Source organism: Cyanistes caeruleus, chromosome 4 (assembly GCF_971803275.1).
Source record: "Cyanistes caeruleus chromosome 4, bCyaCae1.hap1.1, whole genome shotgun sequence".
NCBI lineage: Eukaryota > Metazoa > Chordata > Aves > Passeriformes > Paridae > Cyanistes > Cyanistes caeruleus.
In genome coordinates this window covers 74030971-74055623 of record NC_141704.1, presented here as the reverse complement: position 1 = coordinate 74055623, position 24653 = coordinate 74030971, and the positions used below count along the sequence as shown (strand labels likewise).

The 24653-nt window shown below is 37.4% G+C and overlaps 1 protein-coding gene across 18 annotated transcripts in view; it reads left to right on the top strand.

Moving 5' to 3' along the window:
• Nucleotides 1–24653, top strand: part of CCDC91 (coiled-coil domain containing 91) — a 149500-nt gene that overhangs the window by 33455 nt on the left and 91392 nt on the right. For 12 of the 18 annotated variants that reach the window (XR_002865055.2, XR_015285763.1, XR_002865057.2 and 9 more), the window contains exons 2-6: nt 6788–6830; nt 6936–7014; nt 13835–13992; nt 17056–17223; nt 19239–19343. Coding sequence is in view for 15 of the 18 variants with exons in the window: in XM_086885334.1 (XP_086741460.1) it covers nt 6801–6830; nt 6936–7014; nt 13835–13992; nt 17056–17223; nt 19239–19343 (540 nt within the window). In the remaining 3 variants the exon portion in view is untranslated. Of the gene's footprint in view, nt 1–6787; nt 6831–6935; nt 7015–9648; nt 9748–13834; nt 13993–17055; nt 17224–19238; nt 19344–24653 lie in introns of those variants that run through there. The other 6 variants (XM_086885337.1, XM_086885339.1, XM_023928120.2 and 3 more) reach the window with 2 other exon arrangements.

The following is a 24653-nucleotide window of genomic DNA, read 5'->3' as shown; positions in this document are numbered from 1 at the left end:
AACGTGATGGAGAGCACTGATATTTTGGTGTTGCCCAGTTTTCACTGTCTTACAATGGGGTAGGACACCCAGCATGCAGAATTCTTAAGGTGTTTTTTCTTCTTTAGGAAATTTTACAAATGCTCTAAATATATTTTAGTTTCCATTAAGCTGTACATTCATATTCTGGTCTTTCTTGAGCTAGGTATCCTTTGGGATATGTGTATTCAGTAATTAATTTCTTCCAGTTAATGGCTTGATAGCTACTGTAAGTTTTTAAGATGCCAAATGCATATCCTACAGCTGTGATTGGTATAGATCAGGAGAAAAGCCTGTATCACCTTGGTAAAAAGAAGAAAATTTGTTCCAGTTTTAAAATTTGTACTTGGAGTTTTGGTGGAAGAGCCATGGTGAAAAGTGCATGTCAGCTGGTTAGATCTTGGTCATACAGAAATTTATCTGCTCTGCTCTTTATCACAGAGGTATTGCCAGTGTACATGCTTTCTAAATTACTACTTTTTAGTTTTGTTTTATTGGAGTTTTTTTTGGTTTGTTGTTTGTTTTTTGCTTTGTTTTTTTATCTCATGATTACCCTGGGTAGACTTTTTGGATCCTGCAGTTTCAGCCAAAGATATATTCTTCAAATGCTGTGGTCTATGTTCAATCAAGGAACAGCTAATAAGCTTGTTCTGGACTGAACACATTGGATGAGGCATTTAGGAAATAAGAATAAAAGTAAGACTGATAGGTTGTCATAACCCCCCACCCCTGGGGTTTGCTAGAAATAACAATACAGCAGCCCCATACTCAGGCAGCTCCACACACACCATTCTGGCAAAACAAATAGCAATATATTCTGTCAGTTGTTCCATTAAAATGTCCAAAATTTGGTCTCAAACTTACAGGCCAGGTTTTACAGAAGTTACTTGATTGCACCTGGCAGAATCAGTTCTCTGTTACAAATTTAGACAATTCTAGATTATCAAGTAATGGATCAGGACTTGATTAATTTGAATTCTCACTAATCAGAGGTGGATGTGAATGAGGAATTCTTCCTAATTCACCATTTGGTCTTGACACCACTTTTGCCTTTTGGATATGAGGAATACCAGGATTTCTGATGGAATTACAATGTTCTTTCTCCCCCTAACTGTTGGAATGGGGAAGGCCTTTTTTGTGTCAGCTTACATTTTTTTGCCTTAACTTCTTGGGAGTGGCTTGGCTTTTGATCTTCCTGCGTATAAAAACATGCTTTTGGTGTGTCTTAGGTAAGCACATTTCACAAAGTTCTCCTGACCTGTTTTAAGCTGCTGGCCAGGCTTTCATGACTGTTTTTGGCACAGGAAAGCTTGTGAGCATCTCAAGTATGCACATCAGTCTGAATAAATTCATCATGAAGCCTTACCAGCCATGCAGGAAAAACTCTTGAGCAACTTCATCTGAAATGCAGTGTTGACCCTGCTTTGAGCAGGAGCTTGGATTGGATGACGTGCTGGTCTGAATTCTGGCAGAAGTTATTGTTCCATTTGGTGGATTAAACTTGTTGATAAAACCTACTTAAAATTAAGTGGCTTGCATATTCATTGACCATGGCAAGTTTCCTTCTTTTCACAGCATGTGACTGGAGAGCTTCTCAAGCCTTTTAGGACATGACTGAGAACTGTAATATTTTGGAAATGACCTGGGCTGGATGACCTGCTGTATCTATGTTTCCAACCATAATTTTTATGACTCTGTAATTTTGAGGTTGACTTCTTGTTGCCCAATTTTACAGTTACTTAATTCCTGTATCAGGCGTATTTCAAGAGACCACATTTAGTCATGGTAAGACTGTGTGGGTTTTTTTTGTCTTTTTCTGTTATTTTTCAAATCCTGAAGATTGTCAGCACTTAATGTATTCTTTCCTATTCTGGTGCCACAAATAATGTTCCTACCCTATGAGGAAAGAAAAGTCTGATTCCCCATTTTGGAATAGATGTTTAATTAAAAGAACTTGTTCCCAAGCTCATTGCAGTTCTAAGGAGAGGTGTTATGCTACTGCTGTTACTTACTTGTACCAGAAATGCATTTCCATCATGAGAATAAGGGATAGGATTGAGAAATTATGTAGTTGTTCATATTTTCAGCATTATCAGTTAAATTTATAATGAATTGTTGATACATTTTTAGAGCTAAAAGCACGTGTACTTTGAGGACTGTGAATGTCTCCTATTTCTTTTTCTAAACAGTTCCTATAACATCAGTGTAGCCCTTTTCCCTGTAGAAGGCTCCCTTTTTATGCAAGAAGAGATCGTATTTTGGGAAAGATGTATCCTAATAAAAACTCTTGCACCAACACTCTTTGAAGAGAATCTCATCCTTTTGAGTTTTTGAGGTGTCTTATATTAGCATCCCTAAGGATTTATTCCACGCTTTCTCTCCTAATCTGCTGCCTGTATATTTGTGAAACACACTGAGTTTGCCAGTTTCTGGAATTTTTAGATTTTTTTTTTTTTTGTCCACAGCAAACAAAGCATTGAAACAAATCAGGATTTCATTTTGAAACCAAGGTGCATGTATTTGTATGAAAACATGTTATACATACCCAAAGAGCAAACAGACCTAGAATTCTCTGAGCAAACAGACCTAGAATTCTCTCACCTGGGGGAGAATCACTTAGCCTGGTGTGATAGATTGGATTTGAGAAAAAAAAGTAGGAAACACTTACAGAAGTTCAGGCTGCTGGAGGCTGATGGGAGTTTTTTCTCCTGGCCAATACTTGGCCATTTCTTAGAATTGACAGTAGTTTTGACCATTGAAAAGTGAGATCAACCTGTGAACACCACCCTTTAACACCTGAGTCCAGGAATTTCTGTCTCTCTTAGTTTACGGCTTTGAAAAGTAACAAAATTCCAGCTAGCTCCTGTTTCCCCCCTCCCCAGCCATGTGGTCCAGCAGGGGCTGGGATCGGCCTGCCACAGTTCCTGGGCAGGGGGATGGAGCCTGTGGGTCTTTCCTTCCTCCCAGGCTGGGGCTGTGCTATGCCATGGACCCCAGCCCTGGGGTGGAGCAGGCTGTGACTGCTCGCCTCCACTGCTCACACAGATGGCCGCAGGCTGGAAAAAACAGTGTCTGCTGCTTTTCCAGTGCTGCTGAGCTGAATCTGACACCATGTATACCTGCTGAAGTTTGAGCCAGATTTTAACTGTTTCACTACCCAGATGAGACCTGCAGATTTAATATTTTTTCCAGAGAAAAGAACGTGAAAGTGATCAACATGTAGACAGACTACATGAACTATCAGAGTTAGTGAAAAAAAGAATTAAGCTTCAGATGGGAAGAGAAAAAGGAGATGCTTTAATAAGCTGAAATATTATTTTGTTAAAGCTATGGAGATGGACAATAATGTTCTGAAAAAACTCCTTTAATTCATAAAAGAGTATTTTGGGGGAAATGAAGTATTTCAAAGTGTAGATCTGAGCAAAAGTATCCATTGATGGAGCTGAGTAAATGGTGAAGTAGTTGTGATCCTATGAGATGCTGGACAGAAAAAGAGAAGTGAGAGTTGCTGAAGACTTGTGGCCCCCAAGAGGAAAAGAGAAAATTTTGTTCCCATAAATGATCACAGAGACAGATGAAGAGAACCTTTGCCTTTAAATAACATATCTTTAAAATTACACCCCTTGAGTTCATGGCCCATGAACACACCTCAGTGTGGTGTGAAATGGGAGAAGACTGATGGCAGAGTTTTCTGGGCAGCTGGCATCAGAGGAATAGAAAGCCATGAGAAAACAGTTTTCTTGTGAAGAACTCTCCATAAAATAACAAAAGAGAACTTCTTTTTCTCAACAAAGACTGATGAAAAAGCTACTATATAGTTGGGACTGCTTTAACCACCAGGTTTTGTCTCTCTGTTGTCAATTAGATGAGGGAATGGTTGGGTGGTGGGGAAAAAGGGTTTCTGGAGGTTTTATTCTCCTTTCTTGTTCTTGCAGTTTTGTTAATAAACTTTTTTTTATTCCTTTTAAATTTTAAGCCTGTTTTGCCCTTCTCCTAATCCATATCCCACAGCAAGAAATTAGTAAGTTTTTAGTAGTGTTGTTTTGGTTTTTTTAGCTAGTGCTTTAAAACCACTACACCTGGAATTCCTGTGGGGTTTGTGAAAAACTGGAAATTGGAGGATTAACAGCTAGGTGTGAAAACACCATTGGTACTACAGAGACTTGCTTGGAGTTTGTTAATCTTTTATTCCATTGGAGTGATATGTGGAAAAATACATAAATCATGCTCTTACAGCCACAAAATGTCTGTGTTTAAAATTTGTGGGTAAAGGTAATCTTAGGTCAGAATAATCCTGGGATTGTTACCAGACTTTAAAAACTGTATATGAAATGCAATAAAAAAGATGATGGGTTCAATAACAGTTGCTCTTCAGTTTTTCTTCTGCCCTACATTCTTTTTCTCTATCAAAAGTTCTGTTTTTATTTATGCATAGTTTCTTATAAATGTTCTTGAAGGAGAAGTGGAAATCCTTACATGTTTTCTTTACAGGACCTTCTGTCTTTACTGCCTCAGGTCAGTGTTGTATTTGAAGAGAAATCAAAGTAGTTAATCACTTCTTAGAACATGATTTTTTATATTTTTATTTGGTTTTTATTTTTTTTAGAGCCTCTCCTTTTTAGCATGCCGTTCCAAAATTGCTTTAATTCCTGTTGAACTTCTCTGAACTTGTTCCAGTTTATGTTTTTAAAATACAGTGCTGAATATACTTTCCCTGATTGAGACATAACCAGTTCTGAGATGATGGGAATAATGTCTCATGCACTGTGGAGAAAATCTGCTTTGAAGGAGCTTTGTGTAGAGCCTGTAGGACTTGTTGATGTGATACAGAGCGTGTAGATAAAATATCTGTTTGCTTTTCTAAAGGCTCACTTTCTCCAGCTGTCTGCGTTGCCTGCTACCTGAACACTGTGTTCTGCAGTGATTGTGTCAATCACCAGTCTAGTTTGGGTGATTTTCCCAGAATGTGGCATGAATACAGTGACATTCTCCATTTGTGCTGTATCTATCTGCAGTCTTGTGCTGTCCACACAATCTCCATCCATCATTTGTGCACAGATGTGCTGTATTCTTGAGCCAGGTATTAAAGCTCTGAATGTTGATAGAGTGCATGAATGCTTGACCTATTAACCTTAACACTGATGGAAAAAATATCCAACTATCTTCTTTTTCTCTTGGAAAATGAACCTGCAGAAAACCCAGCTGACACAACACCAACAAAACGCCTCGTAGTCCCTAAAAAGATACTTAGTTTTTATACCACATGAGACTGTTGAACAATACTTCAATTTAAACAACTATTTCTACTTACACTGTGATAGTGATGATTTATCATTGAATCACAGAATGGTGTGGGTTGGAAGGGACTTGAAGATCACCCAGTCCAAGGGAAGGGACAACATTCCACCAGGCCAGGTTGGTCCAAGCCCCATCCAGCCTGGCCGTGGATACTTTCAGGGACAGGGCAGCCACAGCTGCTTTGGGCAACCTGTGCCAGGGCCTCACTGCCCTCACAGGGAAGAACTTCTTCCTAACATCCAGTCTCAACCTATTCTCTTGTGAATAGTCCCTTTCCACCTTTTCTGCATTAATGAAAGTTTATCCAGCCTATAAACTGTTTTAACTGAAGTCAATTAGCTTTATAAACATTTTCACATCCTATAAAGACCATAAAGTTTTTTTTGGATCATCCTTAATTTACATCTCACAATTATAGGTATATATATTTTGTTAATACCCAATACCTTTCTTTCAACAGATTTGTATATCCTGAGTAACTTTCATTAGCCGAGTAACTTAAGGCCTTTTTTAAAAAGCAACTGCAGTTTAACTATAAATATATCCAAATGCCACAGAATTCAGGGCTGCAAGTCAAAAGTGCTGATCAGTTTGTAAAATCTTAATCAGCCCCTCCATGAAACCTAGGGACGGACCTCTGTGGTAGCAGAAAAATTTCCAGAAATTTGCCACAGGCTTGTCCCAAGCTGCAGCTTGTTCTGATGTTGCCAAGACAGCTAAGAAGAGATGGAAAAAGCAGGAAGTCTTTGTTGGATTTAATCACAGTGCTGATTTGGAAAAGCAACTTAACAATGGAAAATATTTTTTATGCTTTAAATCATAAACACAAAACTATATAAGGTCCATGGTAGGTCATGACTGAATTAAGATAGGTTATTTTCCTTATTAGCAAAGACAACCAATTATTTTGTAATCTGGTGGTGAGAAATCCTATTTCCTAGAAATATTTACTTTTTTTTTTTTTTTAATACATACATACATACATATATATATATATCTCCAAACTAGATTATCTGATGGTTGTAGTACCATTTGTTGAGGAACTGGGGACGTGTTTGGTATACCTGAAATCTTTAGATATAACTTTTAGGTAACATCTTCCCATTTTACTCTATGAGAAAGCTTTTCCTGCATTTTTGCTTTCAAAATATATTGGACTATATTGATGGGCAGTGCTTGTTTTCCCCTGAAGTCATTCAAATTTAGTTGTAAAATACTCAATTTTTTGTATTTAACTCCATCAATAAAAAAGTACTTCTTAAGTGAGATCTTGCAGTCCTTGGCCTTGCATCCTCTGTGTGAAAAAGTTCTTATTTAGGCTCCTTGATCTGTTTTAGGATTTACAAATGATGGAGACATCAGGTAGGTTGTGGACATGAGACTGGAAGGAAGGACTGAATGTTCATTTCTGAGCGAGCGGGAGATGAGGTTATGAAAATATTTTAAAATCCAGTTTTCTTTTGTATTCTAGGCCCTGCTAAAAGATGGATGATGATGACTTTGGAGGATTTGAGGTATGCTGTTTGGGTAACTTTGCTTTGAAATTTAACTATTTTCAACTATTTTATGGAGATTCATAGCATTTTCTAAAATATGTAACAATTTCTTCTTGTTTCCAGGCAGCAGAGAGTTACGAGTTTGGAAATGGTGAAAAGCAGACCACATCACCTGCTATTGCTTGGGCAGCATTTCCAACAGGTATTGACATACTCACTGTAAAAAATATCAATATTCTATTCCTGTAAATAATCACTGTAAAAATTCATGCTTAGAAGGGTACATACAATAAAACAATATACAATAAAATAATAAAATAAGCCAGCAGTCACAACTTGAGCATAAGAATGTTCTTGAGCAATTATTTTTGAAAGCTGTACTTCTTGAAGCTAAACTTTATTAAGGAATGAAAGAGAAATTCAGTTTATACAGTAGAAAAGGAATGGGACTTTTTCACTCAAATGATATTCTTTACTTCTGAGTGTGGAAGATCTGTTGCAAATTATTGGAAAACAAAAAAAAGTAAAGTTTAAAATAGGATTGTGATGAAGTCTTTTACTTGCTTTGGGGAAGAGGGGAGGGGGATGAGAATGAACATTTTTACTTACGCCATTTATATAGTTGAAAAATACATTACAAAATCTTTATCTCAAGCAGAAACATTAGGGAACTAATTTATTAATTTATACAAGTACCTGGTACCTGTCTGGATTTTAGAAAATTGATAAAAGTTTATTGTTAAATGTATATTATCAGTAGATTTAAAAGATTTTGGAGGTGTTACTGATTTTGTTATGGTCTAGATTTCACTCTTTTCACAAAATGAAACATCACTTTTGCAGCACCAGGGGAAAAAAATAACCAACAACCCACATTGTATTGTGCAGAATAAATTATGCAAAATAAGGCAGGGACTTTTCTCAACATGAGCTCTTTATAAATCATGTTCTTAAAATGTTTTTATTAATTTATTTTTGGCTTTCATCTATTACAAAGTAATTAGTTTTATTTGTCATTGAAACAGAGGAAAACAAATACTAAGGAAAGGCTATTTCTCCAAGTAATTTCATTATTCTTCTTGTCATTTTGACTGATGCTTAAAATTACTCCTTAAGTTCAGTAGATGTCTTAATGTGTTTAATAAATTAAATCAAATATAGCTGTGCAGTTTCTGTCAGTGGGCTCAATTAAAATCCTGTAAAGTGTGTAGAATTGAAATTATTCGTACATAACACAGAAGTTTTTTGTATGATTTTAAGTGACAGAGAAATCCTAGGCCAAGGTATATTATACCAAGGTGTTTTAAGCATTTCAAAATTAAAAGAAAACTCCTCTCTTCTGGTTATTTTGTTACTGTAAAATCTGTCTGTGACTTTTTCATGCACATCTGGCTGTGCATAAATTAGTTTATTGCAATAGGCAAGGTTTTAATAGGATTGGTCAGGCGTTTCTTCGGCACTGACTTGCAGATTGATGTTTTACATAATAGAAATAACTGAATTGTCTGCCCAATGTTATCTTATATATAGAGATGTTCTTGTCTTACCTTAGAAATTTCTTAGTAAGGCTTGCTGAAAAATTCATATGTATTATGATGCTATTGAGTTGATTTTGATAAATTTGGGGGGTGATACCATTGCATACACCCAAGATTTGATGAACTTTCCAGAGGAGGAGTTACTCATCTTGTGAATTCCCTACATATCTGATGTTTGGAAGTTATGAAACAAAACACTGAAACCTGTGGCCATATTTTTTTACTGTGCAGGCAGAATTCAGAAATTATTTCTAAGGCCTTGGTGATTTCAGTGCAATTTTGCCCTTGAAACTGGTCTTCAGCTTCTTACTGTCTTTTTGATAGTATGGACCATGTGGCTGTAGATTTAGAATGCTAGGATAGTAGATGTAATTACTTTTCTTCTAGAATAGTTTGGCTTTGGAAGAATAAAATATGGAAAAGAGCTTTGTGCTGTGAGTTATCAGAAATCATCCTGAGAGTGCATCAGGGTGTTTTTTCCATCTGTGGACACAAAACCAGTTTTAAATTCAAACTTTCTACTTGAACGTTACTTTAAACTGAAAATGTTCAGGGATAGAGTTTTCAGTGTATACAGTATAATTGAAAGTGTTCTTGAATTGTAATATCAAGACAATTGTAATATCACAAGGGGAGGTGAGGAAGGAAATTTAGTTTTGTTTCTTGGGTTTTTTATTTTTAACAGCTGAAACCTACATGTAGGGGAACTGTGCTACAAGTAGTTTGCAACAATCTACAGAAGTATGTCAAATAATTATCATATGGTCTTTTGCTCAGAGCTCTGCTCACATATTAATTTGTATATATAATTAATACCATAAATGACATCTTAATTGCTGGATATAAGTAACATCCACATAGTAAATATTACCCATGTGATACATCTGATATTTGATGTCTTCATTCTGAAATTCAGTATGAAGGAGAAGACTCAATTGAATGTTGATTTAACAGTTCATGTTCATCCACCTGGTTTTGGTTTCAGAATTTCTGATCCCCCAAGGAATTTTAATAATTGTTTGAGCTTCATTACCAGCATAAAGACACAGAATTTTCCTTGCATTAGCAACATTGCAGTCTGTCCCTGATCTCTGCCTCTGTTAACAAACTGCATGGTTCTGACATACAAACGTATTACAGAATATTCTTAATATTGGGAATCCAGGGCTTCAGAAATTATTAGATACTATTTAAGTACAATTCTGGAAATACCTTATATCTGCATCTTATTTCAGCCTTCTCCAGTATATGACTTTTTGATATACCTATAATTGAGTGCATGCTTCTTTTCCCTATAGTGCTGCAGCTCTGATCAATGAACAATAAATTTATTTGGAAATTCTTCAGGGCTATCAGATTTAGCCTGTTGGGAGTCAGGTCACATAGTTTCAACAGAGGTGAGTTTTTGTTTCAGGGGGTGTGAAATTGTTCCATTAGGGTAACTAAAGCATGCTAAGCAGGAATTATTAAGGGTTCTCTTTATAAGTGAATTCTGAGCTGAACTAAAATGCAATTACACCAGTATGTGTGCAAGAGGAATGAATTAAGAGAGCTTGAATTACAGACAAAGCACATGTAATTCTAGGAATGTCTAATATATGAATCTTTAACATTGCTGAAAAGTAAAAAGAAGGCTTTGTAAAAAAGATGTTTGAATGATACCTTGGAGAGTTGCCACCTTTTCTTGTCATCTGCAAGGTCATGTGTTTAGTTGAAAATTTTAAACTACAATGTTCAGAAGTGCTCACCAGTTGTTGCTCATTTCCTAGGTTTCATTTTGACAACTTAAGGAGTGGGGATTTTGTTTCTGGTTTGGTTTTTTTTTTTTTCCTCTTTAAGATGCTAAGCATTCATTAATATAATTAGAACTACTGAAAGCTCCACCGGATTATAGAAGATTCCATGTAAAACTCCTGAAAAATGGAGTTTTCTCTCTAGGATTGGACACCCCAAAATACGTGAATACCTAAAGCTCTAATCTCAGCAAGTGTACATTCCTCATATGTGCCCAGTGTAGTAGGTCTAGTGCTGGCTAAACGCCATTGCACCTACTAGAATATATTTACTCATTTTTGTGCTGTGAGATACGAATAAGGAGAAGGAGGTTAAAACAGGCACAAACTTTAAAAGGGTACAAAGAAAACTTTATTAACAGAATAAAAGAAAAATAATAAGAAAAATTAGAATAAAACCTTCAGATCACTTCTCCTCCCCCCACACCCTCTTTTCTTTTCCACTGACAAAGTTAAGAGACAAAACCTGGGACTTTGTCAGTTTACCACCTCTAGAATAGTCTTCAGTCCATTTAGGGAGAGGAGTCTCTCTTGCCATGCCATGGAGACTTCTCCACAGAAACAGTTCTCTTGTGGTTTTTAATTTCTATGAATAGCAGCTGCCTGGAAATCTGCAATCCTGAAGTTCCTCCCATCTTTGACAGCCTTCCCACAGCTGCATTCCTGGACCATGTCAACTTATTGTGGTGCTGTTAAAGATGAGCTGTTCCAGCACAAAACCAAAAGTTCTTTTAATCTATCTCTGAGAACAGGTTTTCTTCTTATATTCCTGGGGCAAGTTTTCTCATCTCTCTCATTTCTCTCTGTTCAAATTTATCATTGGATCAAAATTACTTCAATATCTGCTTATTTCAGCACTGGTGCCTCTGTTCATGGCTGTGGTTAGAATGCTACATTCCCCCAATGCATTTCGTGAGTTACAGGGGAAAAAAAGAGTCTGATGTATCAATTATATCTTCTCCAAAGCCTTACAAAAATAATTTCAGCCTAAGACTAAGGCATCTCCTCAATCCCCTCCCATCTAGAATTTGACTCCTTCTTTACTGACTTCAGAGTCCCATGTTTTCTCTATGTGTCTTCCCCCTTTCCTTCTTCTGATTTGGAGAGAATTGGTATCCATAGGTTTATTTCTTCTTAAGCTTTATCAGTTGAAAGTTTTTTATGGAGTTCTGCAGTGCTGAAGGGTTGATCTGATCCAGGCTCTGCATCGGGGAGATCGCTCCCCGTGCCTGTCGCTGTTGATCATGTGGTCTCTGCCGACACTGTGCAAGCTGTGCTGGCCGCCAGCACTACCCCATCCGTTTCCTTCATGCAGAGCACCGGGAAAAAGAGGAAAAACACCCAAAAACTGTTGCCGCTGCTTTTGTTCTTCAGTCCGCAGCATAGCCAGCTAAAAGCAGCTAAGCAAACAAAGCCCATTATGAGTCATGCCAAGATACCTGTACCCACGCAGCACTGCTTCAGCTGCTCCAATCCCAGCCATGGGGCCCCAGCCACATGGCCGCTCCTGGCCCCGGGATGGTGGTGGCCTTATGGCTGCTCCTGGCCTCGGTGTAAGCAAAGTTCATTTTGCGAGCCATGCTGAAATAGCCTCAGTCATGCTGCGCTGCCTGGGCCGTGCACCCCAGCCGCGCCAACCTCAGCTGAGCAGTCCCAGCTGTGCAGTCACCCACTGCCCTGGGGCAGTCCTTGCGGCACTGCCCAGCGGTGGCAGAAATCCCAGCCAGGCAGCGCGCCAACCTGGCCATGCCCACCTGGCCCAAGCCAACCTGTTCAAGGACCGGAAGCCAAGAGAGTTTTCCCGGACTCTGTTAATCTTTAAATGTGCTTTTCCTTGGAGGCGTAGCTAGCTCTTTTGAGTGGTTTAACTGGGTGTCAGTCTTCCAAACTAGGCAGCTGATTGGCTCTTCAAAATGAGCCTAATGATTGGCTGCTCCCAGTGTAACCACCCTACAGCCGGGGAGCTTGCACCTAACTTAAAACCAGACTTTCTTAAACCACAACACCCAGTCTCTGTGGCTGTTTTTTGAGATAAATTATTTATATGTGAACTATGCCTGTGCTATGGTAATAGCACCAAAGGCTGAACATTTTCATCACAAGGATCATGCTCAGTTTTTCCATGTGAGTTGACAGTTTTAGTAAGAGAACCACTTGCCTGCTCAGTCAGAAATTGCCTGATACATTATTTTAGTTGTTTTTTCCTTCAGATGGAAATTGATTTAAAACTGAGACTCAGGGCGTTAAGTGATAGCGTAAAGCTGAGACTTTAATGTGTGTTACAAAAATATCATCTTCTATGTACTTCACTGCCACTTGAACTAGCAGAGTAGGTTATTTTTATAGGAAGCTGCCTTTGAAAGCAGACACTTGGAATGGGAGTTTTATCTTAAGATACATAAAAGAAAGCCAAAACTTGTTTGTGGTTCTGGAGAAGAGTTAACTATTAAAATGCAGTTACCTAAACTGGTTCCTGTTCTGTTGGCTGAAGTACTCTCCTCTAGGCTTTTCAGCCAACTTTCCATCTTTTGCTGAGCTGTGATTATTTTTTTTTTTCCTATTTTTTTGGCCACATCCAAATCTTCTATCGTTGCAGTTACCCTACTGATACTTTTCTCCCTTATGGTCTGTTTTCTTTCTTCTTATCATTTGATGAGGTTTGTACGTTCCTCTGTGTTATACCTGAGTCCTAGAACTGGGAGCTGAAGAAGATGGGACAGAGAGTGCCTGGATTCAAGAATTAGTGTGTCCTTTTGAATGCCTTGAGGCCAATTTTACACACTGTTTTGTGCTGAGTACTTTTGCAGTATTTAACAGTGATATCCAGAGGCTGAGCCTTGCTCCAGGCTAGTGGCATCTTTTACATGTTGCCAGAGTTGTAATAATATTGGGAGCTGCGTTTTCTGAAACAATTGGATGTGCTTTTTTTGCCTATTGCAAAGACACACTCAGAGCTGACCATGTCAAAGTTTGCAGGACTTTAATATTAAATTTAAAATGTAGGCAAAACTTTCTCTTTTTCCTTCTTTTTATTTAGTTTGTTTAGTTTACGTCTTTTTTTAAAAACAAGATTTACTGTTGTGCCAGGTTGGTAATGCTGATCCACTGTTTAGGGGTTTTATGGCATAACTGGAACTTGGTATGGAAGAGCTCTCAGTCCAGTGTTAATGCCACTTAAATTTTATTAGCTAGAGAGTTATTTACTTTGTTGTCTTTTTAGCTCTTATAAAATATAAAGCTGTTTTATCATGTGTCTTGGCAAGGTGTTTGTATATGGCTTCTAAGACAGTTGTGGATTTTTTTAAGTTTAAAATGTATAAAGCTTGAGAAATTATTAAATATACTTTTTCCATTAACTGAAACTGATTCAAGATCATGCTGAAGCTGAAGGGCTGTCTGAATCTAAAGAAACAGAGTTACAAGTGGTCGTTTGAGAGCTGTTGCCTTGTAAAACCTCTGTGGAAATTAAAAGTCTAAATTTATTGTAACTACAATTTTGAATGTCCTTAAGTTGATACTACTGAAAACCACAGGCACTGTGTGGAATTACTCTAGAGTGCAATTGGATTATAAGAAATACGTACCCTTATGTTGGTATGACTAGACTTTTGATGGATTTTACTAGTCATGGATTGCAGAAACAACTAATTTTTGGGTGGTTCTTCATATTATGTGTGTTTTCTGTTTCTAGTGCCTGAAGTCCATAGATCTCCTGATATTCTCCTGGAGTACTCTGTGCCTTCTTCCTGCCTGGTTCCTTCTGACTCCTTCATTTTATCAAGTGATAATGTGGCAACATCTATTCAAACAGGCAAGAGTATGATAAATCCAGCTGTTCCTGAAGAACAGGTAAACCCACTATTTTTGAGCTTCAGTGCAGGAACTCAATATATTAAACATCAGTGTCGCATCTTTCCTCTACACATTTAGATTGAAATGCGTTTTAAGAGAAAATGGTCCTTGGATTTCTGTGATGTAGGCTTTGAAGCAATTATTTAAAAAGTATTTATGGAGCCTGTAACTGAGAGAAACCATACTGCTGTGGTATGAACTGCAAGAGAGATTACTGTGTTAGAGATATTAAAGGCATGCTGATGGTGATGAGTATGCAACACCAATAGAAACATCAGTAGAAAGGTTCTCTCAACTGGCTACTGTTAAAGCTGAAAAGATTACAACTGTAGTTATATGTCTTATGTTTTCCCAAAGTGGTTTTAGGGCTCGGTTTTTAGGATTTTCAAGGTTGAGGTATTGAGCAACCTGTTTAGTGGAAGGTGTTCTGCCCCTGTTAGGGTGTTGGCATGAGATGCTCTTCAAGTCCCTTCCAACCCAAACCATTCTATGATTACAGAATTAGCATTTAATCTTTACTTAATTATAATCAAATTAATTTTAGGGGGGTTGCATTTTATTTTGTTTCACTTTATTTTTTCCCCATTACATTTAAGGTTGGGGGTTTGGTTTGGTTTGGTTTGGTTTGGTTTGGTTTGGTTTGGTTTGGTTTGGTTTGGTTTTTTTGGTGGTCTGAGACAGTCCTAGTTGTGGGACCTGTGGCTGCAGTGCTGCTGAGAGCTGATCTTTGTTTCTTTCTGGGGTGTGAAAATGTTTAGTTTACAACTAGGTGAGCAAGGAAGGGAAAAGCCTTTCTGCCTGGAGATTATCACAAGAATTTTATCAGAATCACAAGAGCTGCTGCAGATGAGTCTTAAATAGATTTACCCTTCTGAGGTTTTTTTGCCATTAATTGCAGTGATCCCCATTTGAATATGTTAATTCATTGTAAACTTACTTGTTTTGGGATGTGGAGTAGTATATATTTGATTTAGAAAATGTTCTTGCCTCACTATGAACCAATCAGTGTTTTGGTTGTAAAAACTGTAAAAAAATGTTCTTTGTAATTGCCAACTCTCCTGTTTTCAGCACTTCCTTGGTTTCTTATTCTTCAGGTAGGCTTATCAAGTCTTACAGCTGTGCCTGGTGAACGCTGAATTTCATGATTAAGTCAGATCTTCATTTTCTGATGATTTAAAAGCTTATCTTTAGAACTGTTTAAACAACATGCACAAAATACAGGTTTTGCTTTTGAGTCTTACTCTATTCCTTTGAGGAGCATCTATATGTTCACAGTTCCAGAAAGACTGTGGCACCAATTGTGAATGAATGAATGAATGAATGAATGAGTTACTATTTTGTGTTTGCTCCCAGACTAATGTTCTGAGGAAAGCCTGTAAAAAGTGAAGAAGAGATGTGCCCAGATGCAAATGATATCAAAGAAATTTATAAATCCAAAAATTAGGTGGGTTTTTTTTTTGGTTTTTTTTCTTGAGAGGGAGGAGTGTTTGTTTTCTTTTTTTGACTGAGTCATCCAGGGTAATTTTCTGTGTTGAAGGCTCTTCATCTGACTTTTTGACAAAGTTTTGATAAGTAAATTTCCTTTACTGGCAGGATGATCAAAAAGTGATTTTCTTCAGCCACCACAGATCCTTGCTTTTTTTCATTTTGGCTAACAGTGAATAACTTCTGACCTTTCTTGTTTGAGCTAGGCCAGCAATTTTAGCTTTTGTATTCTCTGGAAAGAGCACTTGGGTTATTCCAGAACACTAAGGCTTAGGGGTACTTTTTAAAACTATAAAATCATTTATAAATCATTTATAAAATCATTAGGTAATCTTACAGAAAAATAAGAAATACACTTTGTTACTTCAGACTAAATGCATGTGCAAATTCTAGTTCTAGTCCATGTTTCAGTTTTTCTCATCTTGTTCTGTTCAGCTACTGACAGACCCTGTCATTCCATAAATTCTCCATAATGCAAAAAATAGTACAAATTAAAGAACGTTATTAGCAAGTCCTGCTGAAGAGAGTTGAGAGCAGATTCTTTACCATTATTTTGAAATGGAGTTGACTTGGCACTAAGGAATAAATTAAAGGAAAATGGTGGGCAGAAAACTAAAATAAAATATTCTTATACCTATTAGAGCATAATGCTAGAAGTGTATTCTTTTATAATTCTATGTCTAGAGCCTTCTGAGATTTCATATTAAAAAATCCTTTGCTATTATATGTTGTATGCATGTTCCATACTCACAGGTTTTGGTGGTGCAAGACTAATCTTGAATAGTACTCAGAAATGGAACTGACACATATGGCTTCTCTTTGCTTCTTACAGGAGAATTCAGAGCACAAACTGCAGTTTTCTCTCTGCCTGTTTTGTCTGCTGTATCTTAGATATTCATGTACAGTCAAGATCTCAGTTAGTTTTGTTTGTTACTTTGAGTCCTTTGAGAGATATTTATTGGAAAGTCAATGAATTACCTGAGTATAATTTTGGAATAAAAGGTCCTAGGGGGGAGGATTAGGTCAGATCAGTCAAACCTCTCTTTAATGTTTCTTTCACCATCCAAATCTCAAGTGTGTGTGGCTTTCAGATTGTTTAAAAACTGGCAGCTGAATTAATTTTTCAGCTTTTTCCTTGGAGTTCTTTGCTGCAAAATGAACAATTATTTGACCCTTCCTTTTAAATAAAAAAAAATATTTTTTTAAGAGGGGAGAAATAAAGCTTTGACTTTTGCCAATTTTACCACAGAATGTTTTAAACATCGCCTAATTTATTTGTGTTCTTTTCTGAAAGTGTGGGCTTATCCATCAGTGTTTCCCCTGTTTCCTGTTCTTCTCCAGTCTACTGAAACAGCAGTAACTAAATGTTATAGAGATGTCTGAATTACTTTTATTTTGTTAGTCGAGCCTAAGGATGAGATATTTCTTTTAGCACAAACCCTCTGTACGCCCTTTCTGTGACCACTGTTAGCAGTGTGCACTGAGTGAAAACATAGAATGACTAATCCAAGGAGAGTTTGTTTCCCTGATGCATTGAGAGAGACGATTCAGTTCCACTTTTCTCCTATGAATTAGATTCAAGCAGATATTCCAGTTGCCTCTTCAAATGTAATTGAAGACAAGACTTTAGCTGATGTTGAGATGAAGAGAACAAATGAACCTAAGAGCTGCCTTCAACAAGCGGTTGCAAACCTCAAAATCAAACTTTGCAGTGCTGAGGAAGAAAAACTAAAAATCAAACAGGTATGAATAGTCTTTTTGAAGGAAAACACTTAGCATTTATATAGGAATTAAATATAGGTGGAGCTGGAAAAGGTTTAAAATTCATTTGAAATTCATTTTTTCGTGGAAGTTTGCCAAGTTCCACAGAAACTGGCCAAATTTAGAATTATAAAATCATTGATGTTGGAAAAGACTTTGAAGATTGAGTTCAACCTGTGAATGATCCCCACCTTGTCACTAGCACAGAGCACTGAGTCCCACATCCAGGCATTCCTTGGATCCCTCCAGGGTTGAGAACTCCAGCATCTCCCTGGGCAGCCCCTGCCAATGCCTGACTCCCCTTTCCAGGAAGAAATTCTTCCTGATGTCCAACCTGAACCTCCCCTGGCACAACTTCCGGCTATTTCCTCTTGTCCTGTCCCTTGTTCCCTGGGAGCAGAGCCTGACCCCCACCTGCCTACAAGAGATAAGGTCCCCTTGAACCTCTGTTATTTTCCGCTGCTCCCTCAGCCTTTTCTCATCTGATTTGTGCTCCAAACCCTTCCCCATCTCTGTTTTCTAGATACTCTCCAGAGACTGGCCAGAACTGGGCACACCACTCAGTGTAGCTGAAATACTTCTTTTTTTATGTCTGGTGTCTTATTTTAGGCTGAAGTTTTCTGAAGTGCCAGGGAAAAATAACCACTTTTTTAGCCTAACTGATAAAAAAAAAAGGAAAAAAAAAAATATACAATCTTTCTCAGCATGAGCTTTGTTTTGATTTTTTTGGGGGTGGGAGCCCTAGTAGCTAAATTCTTCATATTCCTTCTGATCTGAATACAATAAGAGCACCAAGCTGTGCCTGTAGTTACACATCTGAGTTAGCAAAAGGTCACTGAGGCATGGGAGAGTGAGTTTAACTTCTGTTATTCTTAATACTCTTTCTTGGGAGGCCTCAAGTTGTGCTGGGGACGGAGCAAACGGCTGTCGGAAATGAAAATGAGGGTGAATAACTGGAGCCAAGGATGAGGAGGTCTGCAATGGGCTGGTTTTGCTAAGTGTATGAAGGAAAGTTTGGAAGGGAAGCAGGAATACAGAAGAGGAGGCAGGTGGAGAAAGAGGCTTTGGATTGATGTTCCACAATCTGTTTCTATCTCACCATTGGAATCTCTCAAACTGTTTTGACTATTTTGTCCAAAAGCAGGGTTGAACTAAGCAGACCTGCTCTTTCTGTCCTCCTCATGACCCTCTCAGTTTGAATAACTTTGTTTGAATAGCTGTGCAGTGACCTGGGAGGTCATTTGTTTCTATACTAGTTTCCTGCATGGCTTGGAGAAATAATTGCTCTTGAGCAACTGAAAGGGTGCCAGCAGCTCATGTACAGTAGAAATGACTGCATTAAGGAAAAATAAAAATCTTTAGCTCTTTGTACAGCAAATAATTTTTAAGTTTGTCAGTGGTGTTATTCTTTCTCTCTATTGGTTCATGTTGTGCAGGCTTCCAGAGTGGCTATCTGCAAGATCCCAGAATATTTTAAGATTTTATTCATTTTGGAGATGTAGAGATCATTTTATACATGCATAAATGTCATAGGATTCCTGTCTTTCAGTGAAAATATTTGCTGGCAGTACATTTAATATGCTGTTTTTCAAGAGCAGAAAGGAAGAGCAAGATATTAAAAAGATGAAAATAATTGGAATAAAATATAATAATTCCAGTTGGAAGGGACCTGTACCAACTGGTCCAGCTGCCTAAACCCTTCAGGGTTCAGAAGAAGTTAGAGGATGTTATTAAGGGCAGCTTGGCCACTTCTTATAGGTCATTCCTTAAACATGGGACATGCCTTGGATTTTAAATACCTCACTCTTAAAAATACTGTCTCAGTTTAAAGACTGCAGTCAGAATTTTCTTGCACAACCCTTTATCTCTGTGATAATTAAGACAGCAAATACTACAGTTACCAGAAATTAAATTATTTTGAATGGTTGAATGAATCTGTATTTTCACAATTCAGAAATGTTTGTAATTTCATGTGTTATATTTTACAAACTTTATAGGAATTGGAATATTTGCTGGAAAAACATAGTGTGCTAGAAATGGATTTCTTGAAGGAAAAAAAAGAAGAAGTGCTTCCACATCAAGATCATTACAAGACACTCCAGGTAATTTCTTTCCTGTTCTATCTTTGTTTTTCAGGAGGGTTTTGTGTAGAGTATATTTATATCCAACAAATATTCTTTTAGGCATCTGTGGGCCTGCTCCAAAGCCTTTTGAATTTAAAGAATTTCTTTTCAGAGAAAAATTCAGAATTTCAGAGCCTGATATTTTACATTAGCAGGAATGTTAGTTTAATATCCCCCTTGCCTAACCACATTTTTGTAACTCAGATCACTCTTCCTTTTTAGGGTCTACATCATAAAACAGAAGAGAAGAAAACCACTTTTCTCAGTAGTTGTGTTAAGCAGCATAACTTAGTATGTTCTAGAGTGCTATGGCCAATTGTTTGTTCTGTCTTACCTAACTTCAATATGGAATTATTCATGCAACATAATAAAAATCTGTAGTGTAATTAGATGATAGACAATGGAATTAGAATTGTTTCCATTGTAAAAGTTAACATCTTCCATTAAATACATGTGTAAAGTTTCACATCCTAGACAAAATTCTCACTGAAGTTTTCAGTCATCTTCCAGTGTTAGAGCAAAGCAAGCAGCTTTTTTTTCCCTAGCATTTCAGAAGTTTGTGTCTGTAATTCAGCTTCACTTAATTTTTTTGCTGCTCTGGCTGGTGTTTAATAGCGATTGCATTGTTTCCCATTTGTACTTAAAGGGTTGCTGTAATAATTTGTTTTGAATTCCTGACAGCAGTATATTCTGGAATTTACAGTAATATAATTATCTAATACTGTTCTTTTTCCTTTTTTGTGTGTAACGCTTTACTCAATGAAAGAAATGTTTGCTTAACCATGATATAAAAGGATGTTTAACTTGAAACCCTCATGAATTATGGTGTACCATAGTGGTTAAAGTTATTGGTTATCCTAAACAATAGAATGGGTAGATTTTATGTTGTTAATACTTACTTCTACTTGAAGAACACTGTTATTTTGAATAGTAGAAATGCTACTGCGGTTTGCAACTATCAGTCTGTATCATAACTCTTTTAGTCAGGTACTGCAGCTTTTAAAAATGGCAATAAAAGAGTCATAACCTTTAACTTACTGTGTAGAAATGCTCAAGTGCTTCCTCTTGTTGTCTTCTGGGTACAGCCAGAATCAAACCAGAGAAAGAAAGTGAGTCATGCTTCTAAGAGCTGCCTTTTAAAGTTACTTTCATGAGACTTGAATTGTGGATACCTTCTGTTATTACAGCTTTTATTTTCTTTTGTCTTTTTTTTCTGACTCCTGCAACACGAGGGTCACCACCTGTGGCCACACACTGAGCAGAGCTAGCAACTCCCAAGGACAGATGTCTGTCCCACCGGCTCTGCCTTTTCCAGTAGAAGCAGCTGGTTATTAGTGATGTTGACCTGAAAAGCTTTAAAGCAGACTGCAGTGGTGCCTCTGGCACAGACTCTCAGGATGACGTTTCCAATGGTACTGATGCCAGCATCCAAAGCTGTAGGTGTGCATTGACTTAATTCCTTTAAAATGAATTTGCTGTGTTAATGTTCAAGTAAAAAGTATAAAACCAATGCCTCAGGAGACTTTTTGAATTGCCTTTTACATGAACACACACTGTTTCATACACCTTTATATTTACCAATTAACTTGCTTCTGGCACTTGTGACAGGAAATTCTCAAAAGCTGCTCTAGATACAACAAAAACAGTCAGTTAATCAGATTTTTAAGAAGGTGATATTTAGATAAGACCCTTTTCTTTTTTGAAGGAACTACTGTGCTTAGTTATGAAAGATTTCATTGATCTTTGTCAACTAAGTCAGTAATCTTATTTTTCTTTACGTCTTTTCCTGTTGGTTTCTGCCTCAGTCAAGGGTAACAGTTATGTTATCACAGTTTCATTCTCACAAAATTGCATCAATAAAATATGCTTTAGGTTTTTTGATATAGAAAAATAATAACTTTGAAAGGCAAGGTAGGAACATAAAAATACTTTCACTGAGCTGGGTTACCATTCTAATGAAGCAAGTTTTGTTCTGGACTAATCACAAACTTTCTTCATGATAGGTGTGAAAAACTTTTAAACTGAATTTGGTAGTTCTGAAAACTGAAGAATTGAAGGGTAGTGATAATCACTATTCCTAAGCATGGGAGGCAGAATTCCAAATCTTTGGTATAGTGTTAACATTTAACCAGTGGGTGACAATAGAGTATTGCCACGTTTATCATTGTGTAAAACCAAAAGGTAAAAAGTTTTATGTTTCATCTAAACAAAATGAGCTTTGAAAAAAATCAACATTGAGAAGACCATATAGTATTTTCACATTCTTAACATTATTTCTGTATGTAAGTGCAACAACCAGAGACAGTGAAGGGGCAGCAGTGAGTTCAAAAACAGAATAAACAAATTGGTATTAACTAGTATCATAGAGTTGTTTGGATATTTAATGCAATGGTCTCTTTGAAGACCATTAGTTCATGTAAGCTAATATGAATTCATATAAGCTAATAAAATTAGAAAATAAAATTAGAGTTATGATTCCCACTTCCCTGCTTCAGTGTTTGTACTATTTAAGAGGCAGAATAACATAATATATTTCTACCTTCTTTACTTGCAAATTGGAACTGAGTTAAAATTGCTGTGGGTAGTGTAATTTTAGGGGTTTTGACTTGTGTGCAGTGTTGGAACCATAAAGTTGCAATCTTAGCCTTTTAATTCCTTGCTTATTTTAGACAGGAGAGAAACAGGTGCAAATGTATGTCTGATTTTTATATTTTCTTGCCTGGTATGTCAGTTTTACATCTTTCCCTTTTTTTGATCTGAGTATATATATTCATCTCAACTTTTAAAACTTCAGTTCTTCCTTAGGTGTGAGTTGCTACATATTTTTAAGTCATTTGGTGCCAGTAAGTCATACAAGGTTTTGAAGATAATGCAGACTTAGTGGCCACTTAATCCTAGAAATCTAAAATTTTGCTGTAGCCACATTACAGTATGTTGTAGAAACAAGCAAAGGTTGCATTTTGAAACTACAAAACTCCCAATTTGTAATACAGCGAAAACCATCAATAGCAAAATTAACATTCCTGTTGAGTAGGTGATGTTCTCCTGTTCACAAATCATTGATGGAATACTTAATTTGAGAAGGGAAAGCAGTTCTCAGAAAGATTGTTTAGCTGATAAGGCCCCTGATGTTTGGTCTATCTACAGACAACTGGTTTTGGTGATTCACTGAGAAGTGATTCATACTCTTCTCTGCTATTTGTTTGATTTACTACACAGTCACATTTGAAGAAGTGCTGCATTGCCACTGGAAAATTCTAGTTGTGTTTATACACATTTTTCCCCATCATCATTCCTTTCTGGAAGCTAAGCAGGCTGTTTTTCTAAAGAACAATATTGTTGCTGTGGTGTGACCCTTCTTTTTTAAAAAAAACCTTCTTTTTTATCTCTTGCATACAGACTTCTTCCAACTTTACAAATCTATAGTTGTTATGAAATCAATTTTTTTTTCTTTTGTAAACCTTTGTTTCTGTTCCACCTTTCTTTAGGGAACATCTTAAAATTTATTTTAAAAGGGACTTTATATGCTTATTTTGTGTAGCAATATTACTGTTTTTGCAATGAATTGGAAATCAATTGGTTGGTAGTGTGACTTCACTTTACATAACATTTTTGTGTGTCAGAAAGTGGGTCGGATAGGCTTCTTGTTTGAGTGGTGTTTCAGAAAGGCAGGAGAGGAAGATTATTCTGAGGAAAACATTAACAGAACAGTACAGAATGATTCAAAGGAAATTCACTAGGTCATGCAGTAACACCTTGTGGGGGATAGTGAACCAGCCAACAATACACCCATCCTTCCTTGGAGGGAAGAAACTATTTAGGATACAGTTCACCACTCTCTTTAGGGGAGAAGCCTTAGCTGGCCACCTTCTCAGCTGTGGTGAAGCAAAAAGCTACCTGTCCAGCATCCTATTCAGCTCATGTTAATTCTGTGTTTCTTATTGGTTCTTCCCTTTAACACGCCCTGACCTGCAGGAGATAAAAGGTCAGATTTCTGTAAGCCTGGTAGCATTAGTACAGACATTTCTTGGGGCAGAGAGCTGAATGAAAGCCTTCAAAGAGATGAGATATGAAGCTCTGTCTTTCTTCTGTGAGAGCTGAATTTCACTCAGCCTTTTTAAAGGCTAAAGGTGAATTCACTATAGCAGCTGAGAGGTGCAGGGTCTCAGCACTCCACCACCACCCCAGCTGTCTATAACACCTAGCTGGGATTAAAGTAGCAATAACCTAAATTCCAGCATTGCTGGTGCTAGATCTTGTTTCATTTATGTATTTCCATAGCTGTTGATGTTTTGGGAAATTTTTGATTTCAGTACTTGTGCAAATGTCACATTTAAATTACACAATTTCAAATTATGAGGAAAAGTCTTGAAATGCAGTTATATAAAGATAGGAAATGGTAAACCTGAGATTTTGGGCCAGTTTGTTCCCTCTTAACTCTGAGGTATGACTTTATTTTTATTTTGATTAATAATTCTTGTTGCTTTTGAAGTTTTTATATATTTGACCCATATCACACAAATTCACATAAACCAGGATGCATATTTGGTTGTGTCTGTCTCCTTGTTTTTGTAGTTAGTGCTTTCACTTCCCTTTTTTGTCAGAATTTAATGATTTTCCTCTATGCAGAACTCTTGCTGACTGCACTTGACCTCCTGCTGGTCCCTATAGACAATTCTTGAGTTTGGAGGGAATAATCCCTGAGCAGGAACCAGCTCTTTTGGAGCCTTCTCTCTAGGGTTGTGTCCCATGTCCCAGGCAGATCCCAAAGAGGCCAAAGGCATCTTCCCTCAAGTCCAGTGTCGTGATCCTTGGTTCACCCTTCTCCTGAACTCACCATCTCATGATCACTGCAGTCAGGGCAGATCTTCACATCCTCAGAGAGTCTTTCCATGTTTTTAAGGCTCGGGTCCAACAGAGTGCCTCATGGATTGTTTCTCAGCTGCCTGTGTTCTGGGGATTGTTATCTGTGTGCCCCAGGAATGTTCTAGATCACTGCATTGTCCCACTGGCAGATTCTGGGATTGGAAACTGTCCTCGTGAGGAATCACATGAGGCTTCCTCCTGTTGTCTGGAGAAAGTCTCACCTGCCTCATCCCTCTGGAGACTGTCTGGCACAGAAATTCCCATTTTGCTGGCCTGCTTGCTAATCCTAATCCCCAAATCCTTCACTGATCCCCTACCCCAAAACAGAGCTCCACATATTCCAATTCCTCCCTGACACACAAGGCAACACCCTGTCATCGCCTTCCTGGTCTTTCCTTCCAGGAGAGTGCATTTATGATCCTG